Consider the following 26,777-nt stretch of genomic DNA (forward strand, 5'->3'; position numbering starts at 1 on the left):
TTGGGGTATAGTCAGTCTGCCAGGCCTCCCCATACTTGTATTCCAGCCCTCCCTAAACAGGGTTTTGATTTGGGACATCAAAAACTCTTTCAGTTGATATTTATGAGCCCAAATCCTCCCTAAATTAGTGTTTCTCAGCTCCCTAAATTGGTGTTTCAGACACCAAAATATCCTTAAATGCATGTCTCTGAGCCCAAAATCTCTCTAAATTGCTGTTTCTGAGCTCAAAATATCCCTAAATTGATTTCTTTGAGACTTGGAACTCCCTCTTTTTTTTTTTTCTTTTTTTTTTTTTTTTTTTCCCGAGACAAAAACTTCACAAAATCAGTGTTAATGTTATGTTTGCCCAATTATCTAATCACAAATAAAAGGCCAAACAAAATTAAATAATTAGGGGTTTCTACGCCATGAAGTTCCCAAATCCAGTGTCCAGAGCCCTGGCGCTCCTGACTGCAGCCCTGTGCCCCGTCTGCCATCAGCCCCGGGGGTCGCTCCCCGTGCCCCCGGTGCCCTCCCGGCGCATTCCCGCTGCCCCGGGAGGCTCCAGGAGCAGGGAGGGGCCGCTGGCTGCGCCCATTCCCCCCCAGCCCAAGGAGCCGCTTCCTGACCGGAGCATTTCCACTTTCAGTTTCCAGGGATTTACGAGAAATCAGCGTCAAAGCGAGAAAGGAGCAGCGGAGGGGAGGGAGGAGCCCGCGGGGGTGGGCTCGGGGGCGGGCAGGGTGGGATATACCCGGGCGAGCGGAGCCCCCGGCGCTCACAGCCCGGCGCGGAGCTGCTTCTGCCCAGCCCTGTCCCAGGTAAGCGCCAGCCCCTCTCCTGTTTCCCCGCGGTTTGCTCCTTCTGCTCCCGAAATTGATGTTTCTCTGCCCAAAAGCTCCCGAAATCGCTGGTTTGGAGCACCAAAGCTCCCTAAGTGGGGACTCCAGAGCCCAAAATCGGCTTAAACTGGGTTCTTTTCAGAGCCCAAAAGCTCTCTAAATTGTTGCTACTGGTCTGAAAATATCCCCAGATCACTCTCCCTGATTCCCAAAGCTCCCGACAGGATTTTTTCTCAGCCTTGAACTCCCCAAATCAGGGTTTTGTAGGTCTGCGTGTCCCTAAATTGGTGTTTAAGAGCCCCAGTGCTCCCTAAATCAGTATTTCTGAACCCAAATGCTGTTTCAGGTCCCAAAAAGTCCCCAGGTGGCTTTTCTGAGCCCCAGTACTCCTGAAACTTCTGTATTCTCAGGTGTGAAGTTCCCCAAATGCCTGGTTCTGAGGCCAGAAGCACCTTGAAATGGTATTGCTGAGCCCCAAAGTATCCTAAATTGCTGCTTTTTAGCCGCAAGTCTCTGGGCACTGATTTTTCTGAGCCCCAAAGCTCATTAAATTGGTGTTTCTGGGACCTGAAGCTCCCCAAGTTGCTTTTCCTGATGCACAAGGCTTCCCGAGATCCCGTTTTGAGTACTGCAGTTCCTTAAACGTGCTTCTGAGCCCAAGAGCTCCCTAAATTGGAATTTTGAGCTGAAAAGCTGCCTAGGGGGGACTTTCTGAGGCCAAAAGTTCCCCCAGTCAGTGGTTTTAAGCCAAATGCTCCCTAAATTGGTGTTTCTCAACCCCAATGTTGCCTAAAGTTTGGGCTTGTTCAGAGCCCAAAATCTCTCTAAATCATTGTTTGGGACTCCAGAGCTCCCAAACTTCCAGTTTCTGAGCCCAAATGCTCCTGAATGGGAGTTTCTGAACCCCAGAGAGCCCAAAATTGCTTGTTTTGATCTCAGAAGCTGCCTACATAATTTTTTTCGGGTCCAAACCCATCCCTAGATGGCTTGGAAGGCTGTGCCTGAGTGCTGGTGGAATGCAGAGGGAGGGGAGAGGCTCTGCCAGAGGAGTGTCAGGGAGGATGAGGATGGGAGGTGTGAGGAGCAGCTGGCACACCTGGAGATCCTCAACAGGATGGGCAGAGGTTGACTAGTGTGAGTGAGCAGTGGAGGGGTCAGAGAGGGGGGGCACTGCTTTGGCAGCTCAGAAACCCCCTGATCATCAGGGAGAGTTGGCAGAAGAGCTCTGGGGCAGCCTGGAGGCGTCTCCAGGCAGTGAGCAGGTTCCCGTGGGAATGACAGCTGCCCTGGCACCCATGGCCAGGCAGAGCACAGGGCTCCGGCAGCCTGGGGGAGCTGGGAGCGATGACCCAGCAGAGCTGCCCTGTGGGGGAACAGGGGGATGCTCACGGGCACCCGGTCCTGCCCCACAGGGAAGGGCTGGTCAGGGATGTGCTCATCAGGGCCAGCCTGGGCTGTCACAGCCAGGAAATAGTGGGGTCCAGGCACCAAGGGCAGGGACTGAGGCCAGCAGCAGAGCACAGGGCTGAGGCTCCAGAGAAGACTTTGATGGGCTGAGCCAGGTGGTGGCAGGGCCAGCAGCAGCTGAGGAGGGTTCCCACCCCCATGGGCTGCTCCCTCCCCCCCAGCACCTCCTTTCTCGGCTTGACGCTGATTTCCCGTAAATGCCTCTCAGGAAATCTGATCACTTCACAGGGCAGCCTCTTCCAAGGGCAGGAATGGTCCCTCCAAGAGCCAGGAGTAAAGCACTCCTCTCCTGAGGCTCTCGGCTGAACTGACCGAGCTGCAGGGTGAAAAGGCAGCACAGGGAGGTGGAGCACACGAGCCAGCAGCAAAGCAAGCCAACAGCTCCCAGGGCTGTGTGAGCAGGAGCACAGCCAGGGGAAGGGCTGAACCCCTGCCCAGCACATTCACACCACACCTGCCCAGCGACATTGGGGCTGTGGCACTCAGGCCCTGGTGGGTCACTGCCATGGTTTGGCACTGGCACAATGCTAGTGCTTCTATGAAAATATATTCTTCTTAGTGGCTGCTGTGAGATGTGACCAGAAGTAGAGCAAAGCAGGCTTCAGCTTAGGAATAAAGGAAAAAACTTTATTAACTTAGCATATGTGAAAAGGAACACATACAGAACTCAGAATGAAAACCTTCCAAAACATTCCTCGTCCTCCCCCTAATTTCCACCACAGCACAATGAGATAAAACCTTAGATTCTCAATCCAGTTACCATCCCTCAGATAATCAATTCTCAGTTCATCAAGGGGAGAGGAGTCTTCCTTGTACCATAGGCTGCCCCAGGAAACACAGTTGAAACCTCTTGTCTTGTTTCCATGTCACGCTTGGCACCGCCCAGAGAACATTTGCCTTCGTGGCTTCTTCCTTTCCACATCCAGTGCTCTCACCACTGCACATGGACCAGAGCTGCTTCTAGGGTTCCCCTTTTAAGGATGCTTTGCCCAGTTCCAAAAAAGCAACAGTCTCTTACTTTCGGGACACCAGTCCCCCTCAAATTCACACCCTGGGGCCGAGGGATCTTGAGAACAGAGATCTTCTTCACTGAAGACAGAGGGCACCACCACACCCTCCTCAGCCGTCTCTGTTCACGCACTCCTTCACATAACATCACTGCACTCTCTTGGCTGTAAGCCATTGCCTCCCCCTAAATGCAGTCTTTGTGTTACATGAAATTGGTTGTCTATGGCTATGCAAGAAACGTCCAGCCAAAGGCCACTCCATCATCTCCTCCCACCTAGGATTCTTTATCTTCTTCTGACATCCTTCACTTGCTCAGACCTCCACCACACTTGCCCATTTCCTTCTATGTCATGTCTGTCTCTCTTCTCATTCAAATCAAGGAGGGTTAATGTTCGCAAAGCCTTCATTGTCTAAGAAAAGGGTTAAAATCTCAGGCTTTGCTTGCTCAGGACTCTTATGGCGGCCGGGCACTTTCTCCCTGCGTTCCCCTTTTAAGGATGCTTTGCCCAGTTCCAAAAAAGCAACAGTCTCTTACTTTCGGGACACCAGTCCCCCTCAAATTCACACCCTGGGGCCGAGGGATCTTGAGAACAGAGATCTTCTTCACTGAAGACAGAGGGCACCACCACACCCTCCTCAGCCGTCTCTGTTCACGCACTCCTTCACATAACATCACTGCACTCTCTTGGCTGTAAGCCATTGCCTCCCCCTAAATGCAGTCTTTGTGTTACATGAAATTGGTTGTCTATGGCTATGCAAGAAACGTCCAGCCAAAGGCCACTCCATCATCTCCTCCCACCTAGGATTCTTTATCTTCTTCTGACATCCTTCACTTGCTCAGACCTCCACCACACTTGCCCATTTCCTTCTATGTCATGTCTGTCTCTCTTCTCATTCAAATCAAGGAGGGTTAATGTTCGCAAAGCCTTCATTGTCTAAGAAAAGGGTTAAAATCTCAGGCTTTGCTTGCTCAGGACTCTTATGGCGGCCGGGCACTTTCTCCCTGCACCCCCCCCCCTTCTCCTTCTCGGCCATGCTGCCAGCACATGATATCAAATTCAAGGCGGCACAGGCTCTCTATCTCTCTCTCTCTCTCTCCCCCAGGAAAGGGGGGTGCTGCCCGATGCCTCTCAGCGTTCCTCCACCCCTCTGTCCTGCAGGGGCTCCGGCCTGCCTCAGCTTAGGCCGCATGGCTTCCCCTCCTTCCCCCAGCCCGCGGCTGGGCAGGGGAGACCTGACCTCTTTCACGGACCAAACCAAGAGGGAGTTCCTCTGGGAGTTCTCTGCTTTTAACCCCCTGTGTTCTCAGAGGCATATCCATGTCTCCAACGTCCACACCAGGTGCCAATATTCAAATGTGAGCACTAATTGGTTTGACCACAACCTCCCAAAAAACTCACTTCCTTGTTAACCTAACCTTGTTAACCTAGTCACTGAGGTGGCAATCCTCCAGCTGTGCTTCAGGTGCCAGTGGGATTTCCTTAAGAATATCAGTGTCTGCACCAACAAAACCACAACAAAAGCATGGCCCTGCCCGAACAGGAGTGTCTGCAGCAGAGCAATCTGCACAGTCAGCAGCCGTCCCTCTGGGCAAGGCGCGTGGAATCGCTGTTGGCAATCCGCAGCAGTGACACCGCTCCTCACACGGCTTCCCGGGCAGCGCCCGTCCCTGGGCTGGGCACTGCTGAGCGCCTCAAGCGCTGTGTCCAGTTCTGCCAGAGGGGACTGAGTGGGAAAAGCTCCCTGGGCCATGCTGGGGCCTTCACTGGGCTGTGCTGAGGTCTGAAGGAGCCCTGCTGCCCTCCGGAGCCCCCAGGGCTTTCAGTGTCTGTGTCTCATCAAGGCCCAGCTGTGCTGCAGAGGGTGAGGGACCACAAAGTTAATATTTCACAGAATTCCCACTCAAAGTCCATTGTCCCTTCCCGCTCACAGTCTACAGACACTAATCCAGCTCCTAATTCATTCCTACAAAGAGAAAAAATGGTCAATTCAGGCCTTATTTATTTCATGGGTTTTTTGTCTGATAGCAAAAATTGTTGCCATGACTCTTGCTACACTTTAAATGGGAGAAAAGTAAAAAGTAAGTAGCGTATTGATTAGGCACAGCCTGGATGCCATGAATACATTATGGCCAATTGTTTGTTTCTTTGATCTTGGCTGATCAGAAAAATTTTTAGTCTGAATATATAATGAAAAATTATTTCACGGAGTGAGTAGAACTTATTCTTTTAATTTTTATATTTTATATTATTAGCTCACCTTAGCACCCCAGAAAAAGCATAATGAGATTTCACCATCACTCATACAATCCTCCTGGATTTAACTCAAATACTGGTATTAATGTTGTGTTACACTCAATGCATAATTCAAAATGTCTAATTTATTTGGCATCTGTTGGCAGACCAGACTCTGTTGGTCTCTGGGCAACAGAGCCATCACTGACAATGCAAAAGAGAGAGTTTCTTCTTTTTTTGTTTGTTTGTTTTTTGTTTTTTTTTTTTGTTTTTTGTTTTGTTTTTTTTTTTTTTTTTGTTTGTTTTTTGTTTTTTTTTTTTGTTTTTTGTTTTGTTTTTTTTTTTTTTTTTGTTTTTTTTGGGGGTTTTTTTTGTTTTGTTTTTTTTTGCCAAATTTTTCTGTCTCCTCTCACCCCTGTCCCCCCTCCTTCCTTTTCCTTTTCCTTCTCCTCCCCTCTCCTGTCTTTCTCCTTTCCTTTCCTTTTTCCCCCTCAAAGCTTCAGCTTTGGCTCAGAAGTGCAGATCTGGCCCTGCATAAAATAATTTTCCTGTCTAAACCAGTTGTCAGTGCTCCTTCCAAATATGAGGGCCAGAGAGAACAATGTGTCTCTGAGTGTGAGAAGCGGGGTGACCCATCCCTGGAAGCACAACCATCTTTCCATGAGTAGTGACCTGAGGTAATGTCTGTGTTCATCAGTTATCAATGGCAGAGGCACATCCAGGACAGCTCCATGTGCACATCATCTACTCACTGTTACTGTTTGAGAAGCCATCACACTGTTGCTCAGCTTTCAGGAGAAAAGCCCTCCAACTCTGAGCGTTTTATGCCACTTATATGCTTTCCCTCCTTTCAGACTAGAGCAAAACAGGAAAAGGTAGTGGGAGGAGATAGAGCAGGGTTCAGTGCTGGGAAATCAGCCCTGGCATCTCCTGTCTGACCTTCAGTTAGACCCGTGGCAGAGCCATGGGCCCTGGGGCTGTGACTTCTCTTGGGTCCCTGCTGGCACTTCTCTATTTCTAATCCTCAGTGGATCTCTTTTCCTCACTCGGGTCTATCCTCCCCCTGAACACCAGGAAAGCTTTCTGGACATGCAGCAGCTTTTGGCAAGGGATTCCTTAATTCAGTCCAGGTCCTCCTCCTTCTCTGGAACATGGCCCTGGGCAAAGAAAACAGAAAGTCACAAGGAGCAGACAGCCCAGGGAAATGGGGTGCAAGGAGAGGGAGAGCAGAGCACGGCAGCGAGGTGTGCCCTGAGCAGAGTTTTCCTCACTCCTGAGCAGTCCCTGTTTCTGCCTTCACCTCGTCCCTGCTGCTCTGATGGATGTACTCAGAAGGGACAGGCAGCTTTGCTGGAAGGGTCAGCAGAGCCCTGCTTTCTGCAGCCAGCTGTGCAGAAGAGGATATTTAAGAAACTCCCCGTTCTGACCCTTCCCGAGGCTCTCTGGCCATCAGACTCCAGCCACCAGAGGTGTTCAGTGCTGGGACCAGAGCCCCTCCACAGCAGAGGCTGCAGTGCCCCAATGGGCCCTGCTGGACTCCCCGCACCCCCCTCCCACAGCCAGCCCCTGTGTCCTCCCTGGTTCCAGCCCAGGTTTCCCAGAGCAGTCTCAGCTGTCTGATTCCATAAAGCCATTTATTCCCAGTGCAGTGACACAGGAACAGCGTGAGCTGTTCCCCCAGCAAGGGAGCCCCTCAGTTTTATCCCCTCACAGTCTGCATGCCCAAGGCCTGGCTCTTCCTCCCAAGCCCTTGGCTCCTGCTGGGTCTCTCGGTGTCCCTTCCCCAGCTGTGCCACCACTCTTGGTGCTCTTTGTTGTCCTTTGCTGGCAGTTCACGAGCTCTTGTCTCGGGCTCCCACCTGAGCTCAGCTTGCATCTGGCACTGCAGCTGGCCCAGCCACCTGCACCGGGTGTGTTCATAGCCAGGAGAGGGGAGAGCGGCACTGAGGTGGTTTCAGTTTTTTCTTTGTTACTCGGCTTGCTGCTCTGTTGGGAATTGCTCAGAAAGCAAAGCAATCGTCCCCAAGTCGAGTCTGGTTTGCCCGTGGTGGCAACTGGAGAGGGATGTCCCAGGCTCTAGGTCAGCTCTTCAGTCGTGATTTTTCCTCCTGTCCAGTTGAGGAGGGGGAGTGAGAGAAGTTTGGTGGGTGTCTGGCAGCCAGCCAAGGTCACTTGTCCTTTCTCCATTGATTTCTTCATAGCTGGTCAGGATAACCTCCAGGATTTGAGTCTGAAGGAATGGAAAATGGTCCCTTACCTCTGTGGAAAATTGTGGCTGGGGTTGAACACCAGATTCTGCACTCTGCAAAAGCAGAAGGTCCTAATTTTGACCAAGGAAGATGATGTGTGTGTCTGTGAAAATTCTCAGAGCTCCAGGGCAGACAAGATGGGTTAGGGACTAGCTGGGAGTGCAACAGAACATCTTATCAACTGCGTTATCTTCTCTAGTGCTGGGCTCACCACAGAGATTTTGCCCCTCTTTTCCCTTGCATTGCAGAGTGAACCTAGAGAAAAGGATACAGGAGACAAGAAACAAGGACTGAATATCCTGGAAAGAGCTAAAGATCTGTTTGGACAGTGATGGAAGGGAAAATCAGTAAATTTAAAAACCCTGAGTAGATCAGAGGTTTGAGTAGTATGAGGGATATATGTGTCCCAAGAAAGTTCTTAAAAGCATTTTTTCAATCCTAAGGGGAAATACCATAGTGAAGCTTCCTCTTTTTAATTTTTCTTTTTCTTTTCAGGTGAACCTAATGGCCACAAGAAAAAGGAGTTCATGGCAGCATTACCCTGGAGGCCAAATGGAGTCCAGAAGTAAGTGTGGACTCATGGAATCCCATGGCTCTTTTCTGTGGCCATCCTTGGGAACCCTTGGGATGGGATGTGTTATCCCTGAGAGAAGTGAGGCCAGTGGAGGTCTCTGCCCTGAGCATGTTGCCTGCAGAACCCCTTCCAGAGCCCAGCAGAAGGCCTGGCCTTTGGGGTGGGATCAGTTTGGTCACAGGGGTGACCTCCTTTGACCAGGGACACATCCTACTCTAGTGGGGGGTGTTGGGTGCAAGGAGAGGGAGAGCAGAGCACGGCAGCGAGGTGTGCCCTGAGCAGAGTTTTCCTCACTCCTGAGCAGTCCCTGTTTCTGCCTTCACCTCGTCCCTGCTGCTCTGATGGATGTACTCAGAAGGGACAGGCAGCTTTGCTGGAAGGGTCAGCAGAGCCCTGCTTTCTGCAGCCAGCTGTGCAGAAGAGGATATTTAAGAAACTCCCCGTTCTGACCCTTCCCGAGGCTCTCTGGCCATCAGACTCCAGCCACCAGAGGTGTTCAGTGCTGGGACCAGAGCCCCTCCACAGCAGAGGCTGCAGTGCCCCAATGGGCCCTGCTGGACTCCCCGCACCCCCCTCCCACAGCCACCTGCTGCTCTGATGGATGTACTCAGAAGGGACAGGCAGCTTTGCTGGAAGGGTCAGCAGAGCCCTGCTTTCTGCAGCCAGCTGTGCAGAAGAGGATATTTAAGAAACTCCCCCTGCTGGCCTTCTGGCTGAGAAAGGTGTAGAAATGCTATTTGAGGAACTATGTAAGTGTGCTGGATCCCATTGCTCTTGTCTGTGGCCATCCTTGGGAACTCTTGGGATGGGATGTGTTATCCCTGAGAGAAGTGAGGCCACTGGAGGTCTCTGCCCTGAGCACGTTGCCTGCAGAACCCCTTCCAGAGCCCAGCAGAAGGCCTGGCCTTTGGGGTGGGATCAGTTTGGTCACAGGGGTGACCTCCTTTGACCAGGGACACATCCTGCTCTAGTGGGGGGTGTTGCTGAGGAGGGCTTTGAGGGTCAGGCTGTGAGTGTGCCAAGGGACACTGAAGGGTCCTGGGGGGTCCCTCTCCACTCCTGGAGTGAGAGGCAGAAGGGTCTCACCCTCTTGTGTGAAAATGCGGGTGTTAAAGTGCTAGGTGCTGCTGCCTATCTCTTGTCCCCTGCAAGCCTCTCCTGTCGAAGGGCAAGCTGAGTTAATGTTCAGGCAATGCAGTCAAACCTCCACTCAACCCTTACTGCAGCTGGCTCAGCGACAGAGGCAAGAAAGGCTCTTTTGCAAGGTTTCATTCCAGCGGGGTAACACGGTCGCTGAAGGACAAAGCCAGGGAAAGAGGATGAACCACGTGGAGCAGGCAGCTTATAAAGGGCATAGGGTCGGGGGCAGAGCTAAGGGGTGGGCAGAGGGGCCTGGCCACCAGGGGTAGGGGGGTGGCCACCACGGGTACCAAGCCAGTGACAGGGAAAGGAGAAACCAGAGGAAGTTGCAACACCAAGTCCGTGGGGGAGAGTGTTTTTCCCTTTGGGAGGGATGACTGTATGGTATGTCGTTAATGTTTCCAGGGCTGAGGGCTTGGGGATTGACCAAGGTGGGAAAGTTCATGGGATGCTACACTCGTGGGTGGCTGTGCTCTGGTGGGACTGAGGCACCTGTGTGGTGCCTGAGTGCTGTGCCAGCTGAGGCAGCTCCCTGGCCCACGAGAGCCTCAGTGGGTCCCGAGGGTCAGGAACCCCCCAGCACTGCTGTGGGGCTCCTGCTCCACAGGAGTGGCTCCTGAGCCAGCTGTGGGATATGTTCTGCCCTAAAACCTGCTCAGTGCAGTGCTGGAGTTCCTTGGGGAAAGGTCCTTGTTAAACGTCCTGTTTTGTTTTTGATTTTATTTTCATGTGCACCTGATGTCCAGTATCTGATGATGATGACGATGATGACTATCGGCCTCAGAAAGGTGCAGAAAAGATGTTCTACAAAAGCTGTAAGTGTGCTGGATCCCATTGCTCTTGTCTGTGGCCATCCTGGGAACCCTTGGGATGGGATGTGTTATCCCTGAGAGAAGTGAGGCCACTGGAGGTCTCTGCCCTGAGCACGTTGCCTGCAGAACCCCTTCCAGAGCCCAGCAGAAGGCCTGGCCTTTGGGGTGGGATCAGTTTGGTCACAGGGGTGACCTCCTTTGACCAGGGACACATCCTACTCTAGTGGGGGGTGTTGCTGAGCAGGGCTTTGAGGGTCAGGCTGTGAATGTGCCAAGGGACAGTGAAGGGTCCTGGGAGGTCCCTCTCCACTCCTGGAGTGAGAGGCAGAAGAGTCTCACCCTCTCGTGGGTGGCTGTGCTCTGGTGGGACTGAGGCACCTGTGTGGTGCCTGAGTGCTGTGCCAGCTGAGGCAGCTCCCTGGCCCACGAGAGCCTCAGTGGGTCCCGAGGGTCAGGAACCCCCCAGCACTGCTGTGGGGCTCCTGCTCCACAGGGCCTCTTGGCTCCTGGGCCAGCTGTGGGATGTGTTCTGCCCTAAAACCTGCTCAGTGCAGTGCTGGAGTTCCTTGCGGAAGGGTCTGTGTTAAATGTTCTGTTTTGGTTTTGATTTTATTTTCATGTGTACCTGATGTCCAGTATCTGCAGGTGCTGGCTTTCTGGCTAAGGAAGGTGTAGAAATGATATTTGAAGCAATCAGTAAGTGTGCTGGATCCCATTGCTCTTGTCTGTGGCCATCCTGGGAACCCTTGGGATGGGATGTGTTATCCCTGAGAGAAGTGAGGCCACTGGAGGTCTCTGCCCTGAGCACATTGCCTGCAGAACCCCTCCCACAGCCCAGCAGAAGGCTTGGCTTTTGGGGTGGGATCAGTTTGGTCACAGGGGTGACCTTCTTTGATCAGGGACACATCCTGCTCTAGTGGGGGCTGTTCTTCACAATTGGTAACATTTTCAAAGACATAGCACATCCCTTCTGGGGTTTCCTTTCCTTGCTTTGAACAATTAAGGAGTAATCTCACCCTGGGCCTAGCTACAGGGAAAAAAGGCAGAAGCCTTTGTGCAGGTGAGTGCCAGTCCTTGCCCACACTACCTGGATACTAAACCCTGCCAAGCAGGAAGGAGATCCAGAGGTCTATTGTGCATGAGGGCCCAGTGGAGTCAGATTGAGCAATCCCACCTGTCCATAAATTCCCATTTGCTAAGGCCTCCAGCCAGTCCTTTGTTATATTGCCCATCCCTATGCAGATGCCCAGAATCCCAGGGTGCTGAGATGTCCCAGCAGAGGGCTTTTCCCAGCACAACCAGGAGGAGAGGAAACCAAAAACCAACCTGTCGAAGACCCAAGAAGAGACTCTCAAGAGGAGACTTTAAAACAGAGGATTTGATCATCCTCAGGCAGGATGGGTGCTCTCCCCATCAAACGAGCAATGTCCATTGCCCACTGACACCAATCCTTTTCTACAGGAAGGGGGAATGAGGAGAAGACCATGAAAGCGCTGGAATATAAGAGAGATGAAACCTCCCAGGAGCTCAAAGAAACAGCGAAAGCCTTGCAGGATTGTCTCAAAGAATTACGGGAGTCCAGACAGCATGAACGGGAGCTCTTCAGAGCATACCTGGAGAAGAACCAAGGTGAGCAGGGCCATTGCCAAGCAGACTTTTTTGTGCTGGGAGTTCTCACATTGCCTGATGCTTGTCTTTGAACACTAAAGGAGGAATCTCACCCTGGCCTTAGCTACAGGGACAAAAGGCAGAAGCCTTTGTGCAGGTGAGTGCCAGTCCTTGCCCACACTACCTGGATACTAAACCCTGCCAAGCAGGAAGGAGATCCAGAGGTCTATTGTGCATGAGGGCCCAGTGGAGTCAGATTGAGCAATCCCACCTGTCCATAAATTCCCATTTGCTAAGGCCTCCAGCCAGTCCTTTGTTATATTGCCCATCCCTATGCAGATGCCCAGGATCCTAGGGTGCAGTGATGTCCCAGCAGAGGGCTTTTCCCAGCACAACCAGGAGGAGAGGAAACCAAAAACCAACCTGTCGAAGACCCAAGAAGAGACTCTCAAGAGGAGACTTTAAAACAGAGGATTTGATCATCCTCAGGCAGGATGGGTGCTCTCCCCATCAAACGAGCAATGTCCATTGCCCACTGACACCAATCCTTTTCTACAGGAAGGGGGAATGAGGAGAAGACCACAAAAGACTCAGAATCGAAGAGAGATGAAGCCTCCCAGGAGCACATGAGAACACTGAAAGCCTTGCAGGAATGTCTCAATGAATTAGAGGAGTCCAGACAGCGTGAGCGTCAGCTCCGAGCAAGGCTGGAGAAGAAACAAGGTGAGCGGGGCCATTGCTAAGCAGACTTTTCTGTGCTGGGAGTTCTCTCCTTGCCTGATACTTGCCAAGGGTCCCCCCTTGAAGTCCTGTCCCCGTCTCTCTCCCTTTCCCCAGTGCTCTTCTCCTGCTGCCCCGCTCCTGGTCCCATGCTGGGGCACATGTGAGATCAATGTTTTCCTATTGATGACCAGCAGGGAGAGGAGCTTCCCTGATCAGAGCCTGGATGTGTCTCTGCGAGCAGAGACCCTCTGTCAGGGACATTAAACCGGAGCCTTTGGGTATCCTCGTGTCAGAGAGCTTGTCTCCCCCTCAAGAAGGAATCATTAGTCACCCAGTGGCATTGTTCTTTCTTCACAGCAAAGAAAGAGGAGGAAAATCCAATTGCTGAGTTGATTAGCCAATTCCGGCAGCTCTCACAAAGATTTGAAACTCTGGAAGAGCGTTTGCAGAAATCGCCAGAGTCATCATAGCATGAGTTTCAGCTTCTCAGAGCAGACCAGGAGAAGTAACAAGGTGAGCAGGGCTATTATTAAGCAGACTTCCATCTGTCTGAAGGCAAAAGCTGCTCTACAGGCCAACCACTGTGTGAGCCATTCTTGGGAACCCTTGGGATGGGATGTGTTATCCCTGAGAGAGGTGAGGCCACTGGAGGTCTCTGCCCTGAGCACGTTGCCTGCAGAACCCCTTCCAGAGCCCAGCAGAAGGCCTGGCCTTTGGGGTGGGATCAGTTGGGTCACAGGGGTGACCTTCTTTGACCAGATTTTAGTACTCCTTGGACCTACCTCAGAGAAGTTTGAGCCAGGAACTCTCTGTCTGGGAAACAGAATTATCACACATCCTGATTTACTATTTCCTTTTGGAGACATGAGAACAGAACTAGTTAAGAGAATGGAGTGGGCAGGAGGGGAGTGTGAGAGTGGTCTCAGAGCAGATAGTTGGTAACTGTTTGGATCCCCCTCCAAAGTGTCTATTAGGGGACACATCCTGAGAAATATCAAAACCTGGAAATTACTGTGGACAATGAGCAGATTTTAAGGCACTCTGAAAATATTGCAATGGGGAAGTTTCAGTTGGCACCAGGAAATAGTCAAGGAGCATCTGGGCTGTGGTGGGGAAGGTGCATCCCTACAGCAGATGGGACCAGTGTAGCCCTGCAGCTACAGCCCCTCCCACTGTATGGCAAACCAGAGAGGTCTCCTGCAGGGAAATTCATCTCCCTTTGTCTTGCTTTGAAAGACAGATGCCGCCAAGGAAGGCGGCAACCTGCCTTGGAATAAAAAAATGTGACCACCTTCCTTCCAAAGTATTATAACTTCAAAATTATTGGGCTTTCAGGCAAAGATACGGGAAAAGGAATAGCAGTTCTTTACTAAGATATATATGTAAAACAAGGCAAACAAGCAACAGTGGCAGCAACAACAAACAGAACCACAGACTCAGTGCCAGGCAGGAGCACAGACCCAGTGCCAGGCAGAGGCACAGACCCAGTGCCAGGCAGAAGCACAGACCCTTTGCCAGCCAGGATCACAGACCCAGTGCCAGGCAGGAGCACAGACCCAGTCCCAGCCTTCTCCCATCTCTCAGGCACTTTCCCCTTTGGTGCAGTTCTGGTATTCACAGCTCAATAGGGTCTTACTCCCTCCCCACTATATGGAGCTGTTGTCTACACTCAAAATATGGTCCCTGTTTTTGATTTACTACAGCCTCTCACTCAGCTTGTAATAGCTCATGAGTACTGGGGAGCATCCATTCAACTCCACAACAAAGAGTTAGAATTCGTACTTGCCCTCCATTTGTGTTTGAACTTTTCCCTTTCTCTTGACAAATTTTGCAACCCACTTGCCGCTTGGGCGAGCTACAATGCCAGAGCTGGCCACAGTTTTTCACACTGACATTGTACCTAGCTTGAGTGTTTTGCCCTAGGGTGCTTTAAGCAGGGAATGTGACCAGGAATAAATCTGGCAAATGTCTCAGCAGGGACAGCTGATGGTTTTTCTTTTTGTAGGTCACAGGCAAAACCAAAAATTCTAGGATCACCTATGGACCCCGTGTTTGTTAATCTAGATAATCCTGATGACCCTGACTGGGGAAGTAGCAAACCACTGCCCCAGAGTTTGGAAAGCCTCTGGCCTATGGGAATACAAAAAAATCTAGAAAGCCCACGGGGAACTCCCTCCTAGTCTGGATTGATGTGCAGTTGCTTGTGGTTTACTTGCCACACTGACCTTGTGAGTTTCATTTAGAGTAATTTTCAGTCCTTCGATGACTTTCTAGTCACGGGGTTCTGCTGCTGCTGCTAGCATGGGTCCATCCTCATTCTGCAGTTCATACAGCTGATTCAGTGGTCTGCAACACCTGAAAGTGACCTTCCCTTTGAGGGGTTAAAGGTTGGTCTTTCCATGGTTTAACCATTACCCAATTCCCAGGATTGACATTATAAATTTTGAAATCTAAGGTAGCAGTCTGAGGGAGCATCCCTTTTCCTCACTGTTCCTCTAAGGTTTGTGCTTTAGACAGAACATATTTCTTGACTCTGTCCTCCCCTTCTTCATAAGTGGCAACATTCTTTGGTGAAATCAGAAAGGGTAAGCCAAACATCATTTCATAGGGTGAAATCCTTAAATCTGATCTAGGTTGTGTCCTTATTCTCAACAAGGCTAGGGGTAGGCATTTTACCTATGACATTTGGGTTTCAATCATCAGTTTATTTAGAGTTCTCTTGAGAGTTTGATTCATCGTTTCAACCCACCCTGAACTTTGTGGATGCCATGGAGTGTGTAATTCCCATTCTATACCCAGAGCTTGGACCACCTGCCATAGTATTTTTGATGTGAAATAGGTTCCTCGATCTGCGTTGATGTTGTTTACTATTCCATACTGGGGAATGATGAGTTCTAGGAGAGTTTTACATATCATATTGGCAGTAGCTTTAACTGTTGGTACTGCCTCTCCCCAGTGGGTTAGATGATCTACTATTATTAGCAAAAATTATCACCGTTGTACTTGAGGGAGTTCAGTGAAATCTACTTGGATGCTTTGAAAGGGTTGTAATTCTTACCCTCCTCAGCCTGCTCCCCTCATGGCATTTCTGTTTACTTTTTGACATATTGCACAGTTATTTGCTTTTCAGTTACTTGCTTAGCTATTCCAAAAATTCCCATGCAACCCCAGTTTCTCAGGAACTAATCACTCAGCGCTTGGATACCCCAAGGAGTCTTACTATGCCTGCTCTCTAATATTTTCTTGGCTAATGGTTCATTTAACTGTCTCCCGTAAGATAACACCCACTTCCCTTTGTTGTATTTTTTGCTCTTATTTCAAGGAATTTCTTTTCCTCTGTCTCACTGAATACTGGTGTATCCTGAATTTCTTCAGTAGGGGTCAGTATCATCATCACGTTCTCTTCCCCTGACTCGGCTGCATTTTTAGCCTCTAAGTCTGCTAAGTTGTTCCCTCTTATTTCTAAGGTGGTCCCTTTCTCATAGCCCCCAAATACTCACAACAGCAATTTCCTCTGGCAATTGTAAGGCTTCTAATACTTCTGAGGTAAGCCTTTCATGAATTAATCCTTTCCCTTTTGAATTTAGCAGTCCTCTTTCCTCCCAGATTTTCCCAAAGGTATGCACCACCCTGAAGGCGTACTCAAAGTCAGTATACACAATCCCCCTCTCTTGTGTTAATATTTTGAGGGCCTCTTTCAAAGCCTACAATTCACATGCTTGAGCTGACCAGCTGGGGGATAACTTTTCTTTTCTGTATTTACTAATATACTAAAATTACTAATTTACTTTATTTACTACTTTTTCTGTATTTATTAACTTCTCATCTGCTATACATATCCTGACATTCACTGCCCCTGATTCACCCTCGAGGAGCCATCGATGTATAATCATTTCCCCCTGAAGGGGTTGGTCTGTCACATCTTCTTTCACTTTGGTTTGATAGTTTATAATTTCTAAGCAATCATGCAATAGCTCTTCCACTGGTTCTCCATACAAAAACTGGGCAGGGTTGAGATGCTTATCTGTAGTTAGTTCCAGACCATCTTTGTTTATTGAAATTGCTTCATATTTTAGTACTCGAGAATCAGTGAGCCACTTCTTAGCTTTCTGGTTCAAAATATTTCTGACTGCATGTGGGGTGTGCATTTTTAATTTCCCCCCAAGTGAATTTTCTGCTTTCTTCTACTAGTAAGGCAGTGGAGGCAGCTGCTTGGATACAGGTTGGCCACCCTCTGCTAACAGGGTCTATCAATTTTGACAGATAAGCCACTGGTTTCTTGGACCCCCCCTCATTCTTGGCTAGGACTCCATGGGCTACCCTATTTTCCACACCTACAAATAGGTAAAAAGGTTTATCTAAAGCAGGAAGACTTAGAGCAGGGACAATAATCAATTTTTGTTTTAAACTTTCTCTGTAAATCTTCTTTTTCCCACGTCATTTCCTCTTTTACTGATTTTTCATAGAGGAATTCAACAGCTTGGGTGTATGCTTCTATTCATATCCTACAATAAATATCCCAACCAGCCCAAAAAGTTTTCTGATTTCCTTTGTAGTTTTTGGTTGGGGAAGTGAGGTTATTCTTGTGATCCTTTTAGGATTCAATAACCTACTCCCCTGGCTCATTATATGCCTTAAGTATTTTACTTCATTCTCCACTAATTGAGGTTTTTCTTTTGATACTCGAAGCCCTTGGTTTCCAAAAAAATTTAGTAACAATATGGTGAATTCTCAGACTTTTTCCTTATCCTCCCCTGAGAGAAGTAAATCATCAACATGTTGGATAAGTTTTACCTCTGGTACTTTGGGGAAACATTGCAGTACTTCTTCTAAGGCTTGTCCAAATAGCTCAGGGGATTCAGTGAATCCTTGGAGTAATTTGGTCTGTCTGAATTGTTGCTTTCTCCCTGTATCGGGACCTTCCCATTTGAAAGCAAATATATCTCTGCTTTCTCCTGCTAGGGGACAGGTCCAGAAGGCATCTGTGAGGTCTGTCCCACTAAACCACCAATGCCATGGGGGAATTTTACTCAATAGTGTGTAGGGATTGGGCACCACTGGACATTGATCTCTAGTTTGTTTATTTATTTCTCTCAGGTCTTGGACAAGCCTGCATGTCCCATTTGATTTTTTTACTGGTAATATGGGGTATTTGGGGAGACATGCATGGCTCTAAAATTCCATCTTTAATCCTTTCTTGAATTACTGTTTGCAGCTCTTTTCTGGGTGTTGCCTTACTCGAATCAGGCAATCTGTTTTGATTATTATAGGCATTATGTTTAACTTGCCCCTATTTCCAGGCTTGGGCCAAACTGTTTCCTCATTTTGTTTTTTGTCTTCTCCCATTTTCTCTCCCCCTGGAGGCACCTTGATACTAAACTGCACTTGCAAATCCCTCCCCAGCAAATTACATTCTCTCCCTGGTACTAATAAACCATCCCCCATTCCTACTTTTTTTTGTTCCCTTAACTATTCAATTTTTATAATTGGTGCTTTAAATTCTTCTCCTTTTGCCCCTACTACTTGAATTTGGCTTTTTTTGCATCCTTTTGGAATTTTACAGACACATGTCCTCTCAGCCCCTGTATCTTCTAGAAATTCAAATTCCTCCTTCTGGGAGCCTACTTTTAGAGTTATCAAGGGCTCCTGCTGATATTTTGACCTCAGGAGACAGAGCCCCTGACCACCCCTATTCATCCATTTCTCAAACCTCCTTAAAGGCTTTCAGGTCTTTTTCCCTCTGTGTGCAGTTCCACTTTAAATGTCCAATTTCTTTGCAATAATGACAGATTGGGCCCTGGTTGTTAAATTCCCTTTTTCCCTCTTTATGGCGTTTTTCCCAGGGAGCTCTGTTCCCCTTGTCCTCCCGGGCCTCATTTCCTTGTGGGAATGGCTCCTTGGGCAAATGGCAAGTTTGCCTCAGCAGGAGCAGCCGCCATTATTTTAGCTTTTGTCTTTGCTTTTTCTTCATCACCCTGTACATATACCTTCTGGGCTTCTTTTAACAGGTCATTTAGTCCTTTGTCTTGCCACTCATCTAATCTTTCTAAATTTTTTCTTCTGTCTGGCCAAGCATGAGTGACAAAGGTCACTTTTAGCAGAGCTTGTCCAGCCTCTCTGTCAGGGTCCATTCCTGAGTACGGTCTCATATTTCTTTTTAACCTCTCCAGCCATTCAGCTGGAGTCTCCTCCTTCTTTTGGTGTTCAGCAAATGCCTTATGGGCATTTTGAGTTTGGGGAACAGCCTCCCTAATTCTCCTGGTAATTAATGTTTATACTCTGCCATGTTTTGCCTTCCCCTGGGGTTATCGGTTATCGTTGCCACTGTATGGGATGTAAATCAGGCACTGTAATGGCATTTTCTCCTCCCCAGGGGGTCTGTTTGCATGTTCCCTCTCCCATACCTGCATCCCTGCTGCTGGGATCATTTGTCTTTCTTTGTGTGTAAACAAAAGGTTTATTATAAATTGCATTTCGTCCCAAGTATAAACATTGGGTCCCAAAAATTGGTCTACTCGTTCTGCTAATCCAATAGGATCTTCTAGTAGAGCTTTTAATTCTTTTTCAAAGGCCCTCACTTCAGAGGAGATAAGTGGGGCAGTTACAAACCCAATTCCCCTTGTGCCCTTCCCAAGGGTACTTCCTGGAGGGAGTGTAGTGATACTTCTTGGTCCTCTCAATTTTTTGGTCTCCCAATTTTTTGATTCCTCTCATTGGACCGCTCTTCCCCTGGTATTCTTGCTGGGTCCATCAGAGTGTGGAGGGGGTACATTGGGTGCTGGTGGATATGGAGGAGATTGATAATCTAAGGGGTCTCAGTTTTTTGCTTCTTTTTATTTAAATGTATTCTCTTCCCCCAGAGAGGCTTCCCCTCCAGCAAGTGGCAGAATCCTTCTGTTCCTGAGTGATTGCTTCTTTAGCATTCACAAAAATGTTCAATGCTTGGCACATCCCTCTCTCAAAGGAACCATGTGTAAAGCTCCATGTATATCTCCTCTTTAGTCCATTCTATCATACAATAATGTATCATTTTTTTATGATACATTATATTTTTATTCTTGGTGTCAGGTTTATGTTCCCACTGTGCCAATTTCATCCCAAGGGGGCTATCGGAAGGTATCTTTATTGATGCTTTCTTGCTTCCCTTTCTCCTGGGGACTTTCTCCTTGCTTGCCTTGTGTCCCATTTTTTAGTTTATCCCAAAACCTCCCTTACACCCCTTTTTGTCTCTCTTCTTGCTTAGCTTCAATGCAAATCTTAACTTTACACTTCTCACGTGTCTTTTCCCAGTCCTCCTCAGATACATCCAAATCTAGGAACCAAATACTGTCTCCCACACACTATTTTAATTATTTCTGCCTGGTGTGATTCAATCAATGCCTCCCACCAAGCTTTTCCTTTTCTTGGGCTGCCTATTTCCCCATGTCCTAGAGAAATTAAGAAATTAAAGGTCTGATTTCTGGTCCTTAATTCCACTCTTTTACACTCCCAGCACCAGGCACTCTCACCACTGGCTGTGCAATACCACCTCTTGTGACACATTTTACACTCACACGTGACCCAAGGTTCACACCCAGATCCAAAACTCGAGCACAAAATTGCACTCGTACAAACAACGCAAAATCTTTATTATAAAATGACAAACACTTGGCTTTTCTCCGGCTGTTCCGGTCACCCGAGAAGCAGAACCACGGATCCAAGCTCCTCTCTTGCTTCGTACCAGTAGTTCATTGTAGTGGGTTTGGTTTGCCAGTTTGAGATTTCCCAGCCAGCTCAGCAATTAACGTGGTGGGTTTCAGTGCTGGCCAAGCACCAGTGAACCCCTAGAATACCCTTACTCATTTCCTGCTGTGAGATAGGACTGGCAGGAAGGCAAAGCAGGCTCAAAACTTGAAAAGGATGTAAAGAAACCTTTATTAACAGTAACTAAAAGAAAGAGGAATGAGAATCAGAATAAAACTTTTAGTTTATCCCAAAACCTCCCTTACACCCCTTTTTGTCTCTCTTCTTGCTTAGCTTCAATGCAAATCTTAACTTTACACTTCTCACGTGTCTTTTCCCAGTCCTCCTCAGATACATCCAAATCTAGGAACCAAATACTGTCTCCCACACACTATTTTAATTATTTCTGCCTGGTGTGATTCAATCAATGCCTCCCACCAAGCTTTTCCTTTTCTTGGGCTGCCTATTTCCCCATGTCCTAGAGAAATTAAGAAATTAAAGGTCTGATTTCTGGTCCTTAATTCCCCTCTTTTACACTCCCAGCACCAGGCACTCTCACCACTGGCTGTGCAATACCACCTCTTGTGACACATTTTACACTCACACGTGACCCAAGGTTCACACCCAGATCCAAAACTCGAGCACAAAATTGCACTCGTACAAACAACGCAAAATCTTTATTATAAAATGACAAACACTTGGCTTTTCTCCGGCTGTTCCGGTCACCCGAGAAGCAGAACCACGGATCCAAGCTCCTCTCTTGCTTCGTACCAGTAGTTCATTGTAGTGGGTTTGGTTTGCCAGTTTGAGATTTCCCAGCCAGCTCAGCAATTAACGTGGTGGGTTTCAGTGCTGGCCAAGCACCAGTGAACCCCTAGAATACCCTTACTCATTTCCTGCTGTGAGATAGGACTGGCAGGAAGGCAAAGCAGGCTCAAAACTTGAAAAGGATGTAAAGAAACCTTTATTAACAGTAACTAAAAGAAAGAGGAATGAGAATCAGAATAAAACTTTTAGAACACTTCTCCTCCCCCCACAACCTTTTCTTTCCCACTCCCAATGCACAGAAACAATTCAGTCAGTTTAGCACTTCTAGAATAGTCTTTCTACAATTCACTTAGGGAGAGAAGTCCCTCTTGTTAAGTTTATGGAAACTGCTCCACTAGAAAAAAGTTCTCTCATGGCTTCTAATTTTCAGGAATAGCAGCCACCCAGGAAATCAGCAATCGTGGAGTCCCTCCCATCTTTTCCACAGCTGGGTTTATGGACCATGTCACATTTATGGGGTGACTATTTTAAGGATGAGCTGTTCAAGAGCAAAGGTTCTCTTTATCTCAGATAATATCTGGAAACAGAGGTCTTCTTCTCTGCCTCAGGGCACAGAGTCTCATGTCTCCTCTCTCTCTGTGTTCAAACTTTTTAAATTCACAGCTATTTCAGCATTTGCCTGCTTCAACACAGGTTTGAACAATCCACCCCCCCATAATTCTTCAATGTGTTATAGGGAAAAAGGTCTGATTGGTCAATTATATTCTTCTCCATAGCTTTACAAGAAGATTTCAGCCCCAAGACAAAGACATCTCCTCATCCTTCCCATCTGGGGTCTGACTTCCTCTTCACTGGCCTCAGTATCTTCATGTTGTTTCTTTATGTGTCTGAACTTCATCCTGCTCTCTCACTCAGGGAGGGACTGATGCAGTGAAAGGGTTAATATCTCACCGGGGGGCTGCAGAAAAGCTTTTGGTGGAGCTGGGCTGGGCTGGGGATGGCCAGGATCTCAGCAGCCAGGCCAGAACTCAGCAGCCAGCACCAGCGTGGGGCTGATGCCTTCTCCTCCTCTTCCTCCTCCTCCTCCTGCCCGGCAGCTGCGGGCGAATCTCAGCGCTGGTGGAATCTTGGCCGAGCTGGTCTGGCCCGGGGCTTTTTTCTGCTCAGGCTGCAGAGCCACCTCTGGGTTTTTTTGGCAGCTGTGCAAGGCGGGGAGGGAATGGCTGGTGTGAAAAGTGCATATTGTATGGCTCTATGCAGATGTATTATGTTGTATTGATTTGTAGTGCTGTATTAACATTTTAACAGTGTGGTAAATGTAGTTTTATAGTTAAAAGGTAACTTTTGTAGTTAAAATAGGAACTATGTATGTGTTATGGTTTTTTTAGGAAGGATTGAGGTACGCGCACCAGATAGCAGCCACAGGACACCTAAATCCTTCAGAGAAAGAGAATTTATTGCTCTTTTATCAGGAGAAACAAACTTCTTCCCACCTTGCTCAGCCATAATGACACCGTTAGGATTAAGAGGAAGAAGCTGATACTGACCAGACAGAATCCTTTGTTTGAATGGAATTTATGCATCATATATGAAGTATATGAATATGCAACAGGCTATGGTTTTTAAGGGTTAATCCTCTGTTAACCTGCGTCCTTTTTCGGCCTTATTTTGCCCAGAAAAGGTACCCGGATATCCATAACTCTTTGTTCTTCTTGTCTCATATTGTCCTAATCTCAATTGTTCAAATTTTTGTTACTCTAATTATATTGCTATTTTTGTAACCATTTTATTACTATTAAACTTTTAAAATGTTAAAAACAAGTGATTGGCGTTTTTCACAGGTAGGATCTCAGCAGCCAGGCTTGGGCTCAGGGGCCGATGGCCTCCCTCTCTCTGTCCTGCATCCGCTGGGCCCGGCCCAGCCAGGCCAGCACGGGGGCCTTGTCACCTCTTTGGGACCAGAAAAGAAAGAGGGATTTCCCAGGATTTTTCTTTTTTCACATGGGTGTTCACAGAGGCGTATCAGCTTTCTCAGATTTCAACAGATTGTCAATTCTCAGAGTTAATTACTGTTTGTTTTTTTTTGTCAGACACGGAGGAAACTGCCAGCAGCTTCTCTTTGAATCACTTCCTGATGCAAAACCAGGACAGATGGTCATCTCTCATCTCAAGGAAGCCCTGAGGAAAGTAATTCAACAGGACACATGGAACATCAATGAGTCTCTCATCCTCTGAAAAACTCAGATGCTCTTCTGATCATACATGTCTCTTTTTTCTCATTGTGTGTTATGCATGAAATATTATTTTCAGCTTAAAAATATTATTCTTATCACTCTGCCAGTGTTACTAACACAAAACACCTCCTCTACATATGGATCCAGCTCACCTGTATAAGCAAACACAAGAAAGAATCCAGCAGGAATTATTGTCTCTGCTCCCATTTGTCACATCTCCTCTGGAGTTGGAGGTGCAGCCCCACCCTTGGCAGGGCTCAGGGGGTCACAAGCTCAGCTCCCACACAGAGAACTTGCAGACCCTGGGGTGCCCCTGTCAGCCTCAGTGCCCAGAGCCTTTCTGGAACCTTCCCCCTGGAGCTGCTGCTTCCCTGCAGCCCGGGCCATGGTCAGCAGCAGAACTGGTGTGTGCAGAGCAGCAGAGCCAGCTCAGGGCCCTTGGGCAGCAGGGGCTGGGGCAGCAGGACAAGCCAGCCCAGCCAGCCAGGACACCCAGCTGGGGAAAGGATGTCCAGGGAGGAGAGCAAGGGAGCGTTTCTGTGCCTGCAGGTGGAATCCAGAGGAAGCTGCTCCTGCAGGAACCAGCTCTGGCCAGGCCCCTGTGTCCCCTGTGCTGGCCTGGACAGAGGAGCTGGCACTGGGTGGGCAGAGGCAGCCTTCTGGAGCCAGGAGCAGGAGTTCTGCGCTGTCACTGAGCTCCGTCTGCCCTGCCATGGGAGCTGCAGCCTGGGGCTGATGTGGAGGCTGAGCTCCCTCCCTGCCCCTCTGCAGCTGCTGAGCCCTTCAGGGGGGCCGGGGCTGTGGGGTGAGTGCCCCCGGGGCTGTGGGGTGAGTGCCCCCGGGGCTGTGGGGTGAGTGCCCCCGGGGCTGTGGGGTGAGTGCCCCCAGGGCTGTGGGGTGAGTGAGTGCCCCAGGGCTGTGGGGTGAGTGCCCCCAGGGCTGGAGTGTGGCTGTGACAGCCTGGTCAAAGAGCAAAAAAACGGGATTTGTTTTCTCACAATGGACTTGTGCGATTTCAGGGAGTTGTAGAGAAACAATGATAACTTGTTAGTATAAACAGCCTTCAGGTGGTGTTTTCCTACTCTCTTTTTCTGTTCTTCTCTGTTTGTGAGAAAAATGTTTTGTTAATTAACCAATCGAGTAGAATGTATTGAACCTAGTTATAAAAGAACTTGCATATTAAAAGCTGCTGCTGTTGTGCAAACCAGCCTGCTGGTGGATTTGTGTCATTTCTTGCTCAATGGTGACACTGGAGCACCCCAGAGCAGGCACTGCCATGGGGCTCACCCAGAATGGGCTGGACCGGGCTGAGGGCAGATGGGCAGAGCTGGGCAGAAGCTGTGCTGGGCTGGGAAGTTCCCAGGAGATAAAACCCACCCATGCCAGCTGAGCTGTGTGGCTCTGCAGGGCCAGGACACGTTCCTGCAGGTGTGTGCTGCTGTGCCAGTCCCCTGACAGGGATCTCAGACAGGCAGGTGCAGCCTTGAGGAGGGTGGTCTATGGCCTTGGTGGTATGGCCAGTCTGAGAAGGTGCCCCAGGGCTTTGACCGTCCCTCCAGCCTCTTCTGTCAGCCACTTTCAGATCTGGGCACTCACTCGAGTTTATTGGTCTGTTTGTTCTGTGGTTTTCTCCTTCCTCCTGCCGATTTCAGCAGCGGTGTAGCAGCAGCATCAGCCCTGCCCCAGCTCCCTCCTCACCCAGCCCTTGGCAGACCCCAGAGCAGGGCACTCCATGAACCCAGGCACTGGACGTGGCTGGAGAGACTGGACACTGAGGTCTGGAATGGACACTCTGGTGGGGAGCATTTGCCCACCCAAAACTCACCCTGTGCTGTGCCGTGTCTGATGAGGGGGATGCGGGGCCTGCGTTGGCAGTGGGGCTGTGCTGCCTTCAGGGACAAGTGACAGGGGTGGGCCACAACACAACGACCAGGAGGTGGAAGCGAGGACAAGCTAAGGAGGAGGAATTCAGGAATCTGACCCGAGTGTGTGTTCATGTGTTTAGGAAAACCAAAGCCCAGCTGGAGCTGGTGGAGGCTGCAGGCAACATCCAGAGCAAAGTTAATTCAGTCGCTATGTTTGCAGTAAATGGCTGCAAAAGGAACATGTCAACCTGCTGCTGCTGAATGAGGGCAGGGAGGGGCAAATCCAGGATCATAGAATGGCTTGGGTTGGAATCCTAAAGATTATTCAGTTCCAGTCTGCTGCCATGGGCAGGGCCACCTTCCACTGGACCAGATTGCTTCATCCAACCTGGCCTTGAACACCTCCAGAGGTGGGGAGTCTGTAGCCTCTCTGGGTAACCTGTGCCAGGGCCTCATCACCCTCACTGGGAAGAATTCCTTCCCAATATCCTACCTAAACCTGCCCTTCTTCCCCTCATGGCGATTCCCCCTTGTCCTGTCTCTCCAGGCCTTTGTCCAAAGTCCCTCTCCATCTCTCTCAACGTCCCTTTAGGTGCTGGAATGGGCTCTAATATCTCCCTGGAGCTTTCTCGTGCCCAGGCTGAACAGCTCCAGCTCTCTCAGCCTGGCTCCAGAGCAGAGGTGTTCCAACCCTGCAAATGTCCATTGTGACACTGTAGGGCTTCACGTAACCAAGCGTTGCAGTGTGATTTCATGGTTTACCCCAGACCCCGGTCCCTCTCCAGAAGATTCCCTCCCAGGTGTGTCAATCACCTCTCCTTCCCTCCACCCAGAGCCTGCTGAGCACTGTCTGTCAATCCTGGAATTCCAGAAGGGCATTGAGTGATTGGGCAGATTCAAAAGATGCCCTCCATCCCTGGGGGGCATTGGGCCATCCAGGTGTCCTTTGCCCCTTAAGACCTCCTCTCCTATAGCTGGTTGGTGGTCCCCCTATCCCTTCCCTCCTCCTCTTCCCCAGGTTAAAAGGGCTGGCAGACCACACTAGGGAGTTCTGTTGGAGCTGTTGCTGGATTCAGAGGCCTGTGGGCCAGAATAAAAGCTCTGGATTGAAACCCTCCATCAGAACTGACTCCTTCTTTCACTACCACCTTAAAGCTTCTCCGGCAGAGGAAGACCTGAGGAGTGACCCTCTACGAGAGGAAGATCCATCCCACTGCCACTGGAGCCCCGGCATGTCTGGACTTGTCTCCATGAGCCCAGCTGCAACTTCCAGGTAGCCAAAGGTGTCTCTGGCGTGAAACACCACAGTTGCTGCTATTTGGTTCAGCAGCAGGGCCGGACAAGCCAAGGCACATCCTGTTCACAATACTGGTAATACCAATGGAAAGGTATTTTAGGAAAGACTGTGTTATAAATGAAAAATGAAAAATAGCCAATTTTAATAAAAATATGAAAAATAAAATTTATTGCGTGAATTAGTCCCACCTCAGGCAAAGACAAACCCATCCATGGGATAGTTTTGTTCAAGGACCTGGTTGCACTTGGTGGGTAA

General features: G+C 49.1%; 1 protein-coding gene across 1 annotated transcript; it reads left to right on the plus strand.

The window, feature by feature from the left end:
• The first annotated feature begins 687 nt into the window (after window positions 1-687).
• LOC121357896 (stress response protein NST1-like) lies at window positions 688-23,455 on the plus strand. The gene is made up of 8 exons (XM_041475594.1): window positions 688-800; window positions 8,275-8,344; window positions 10,240-10,308; window positions 10,951-11,001; window positions 11,767-11,934; window positions 12,472-12,636; window positions 12,994-13,149; window positions 23,217-23,455. The coding sequence occupies exons 2-7, from the start codon at window positions 8,284-8,286 to the stop codon at window positions 13,104-13,106; spliced, it is 627 nt and encodes a 208-aa protein (XP_041331528.1). The 5' UTR covers window positions 688-800; window positions 8,275-8,283; the 3' UTR covers window positions 13,107-13,149; window positions 23,217-23,455.
• The last annotated feature ends 3,322 nt before the right edge of the window (window positions 23,456-26,777 follow it).

The sequence above is a fragment of the Pyrgilauda ruficollis genome, unplaced genomic scaffold, assembly GCF_017590135.1.
Source record: "Pyrgilauda ruficollis isolate IOZ18807 unplaced genomic scaffold, ASM1759013v1 scaffold357, whole genome shotgun sequence".
Classification (NCBI taxonomy): domain Eukaryota; kingdom Metazoa; phylum Chordata; class Aves; order Passeriformes; family Passeridae; genus Pyrgilauda; species Pyrgilauda ruficollis.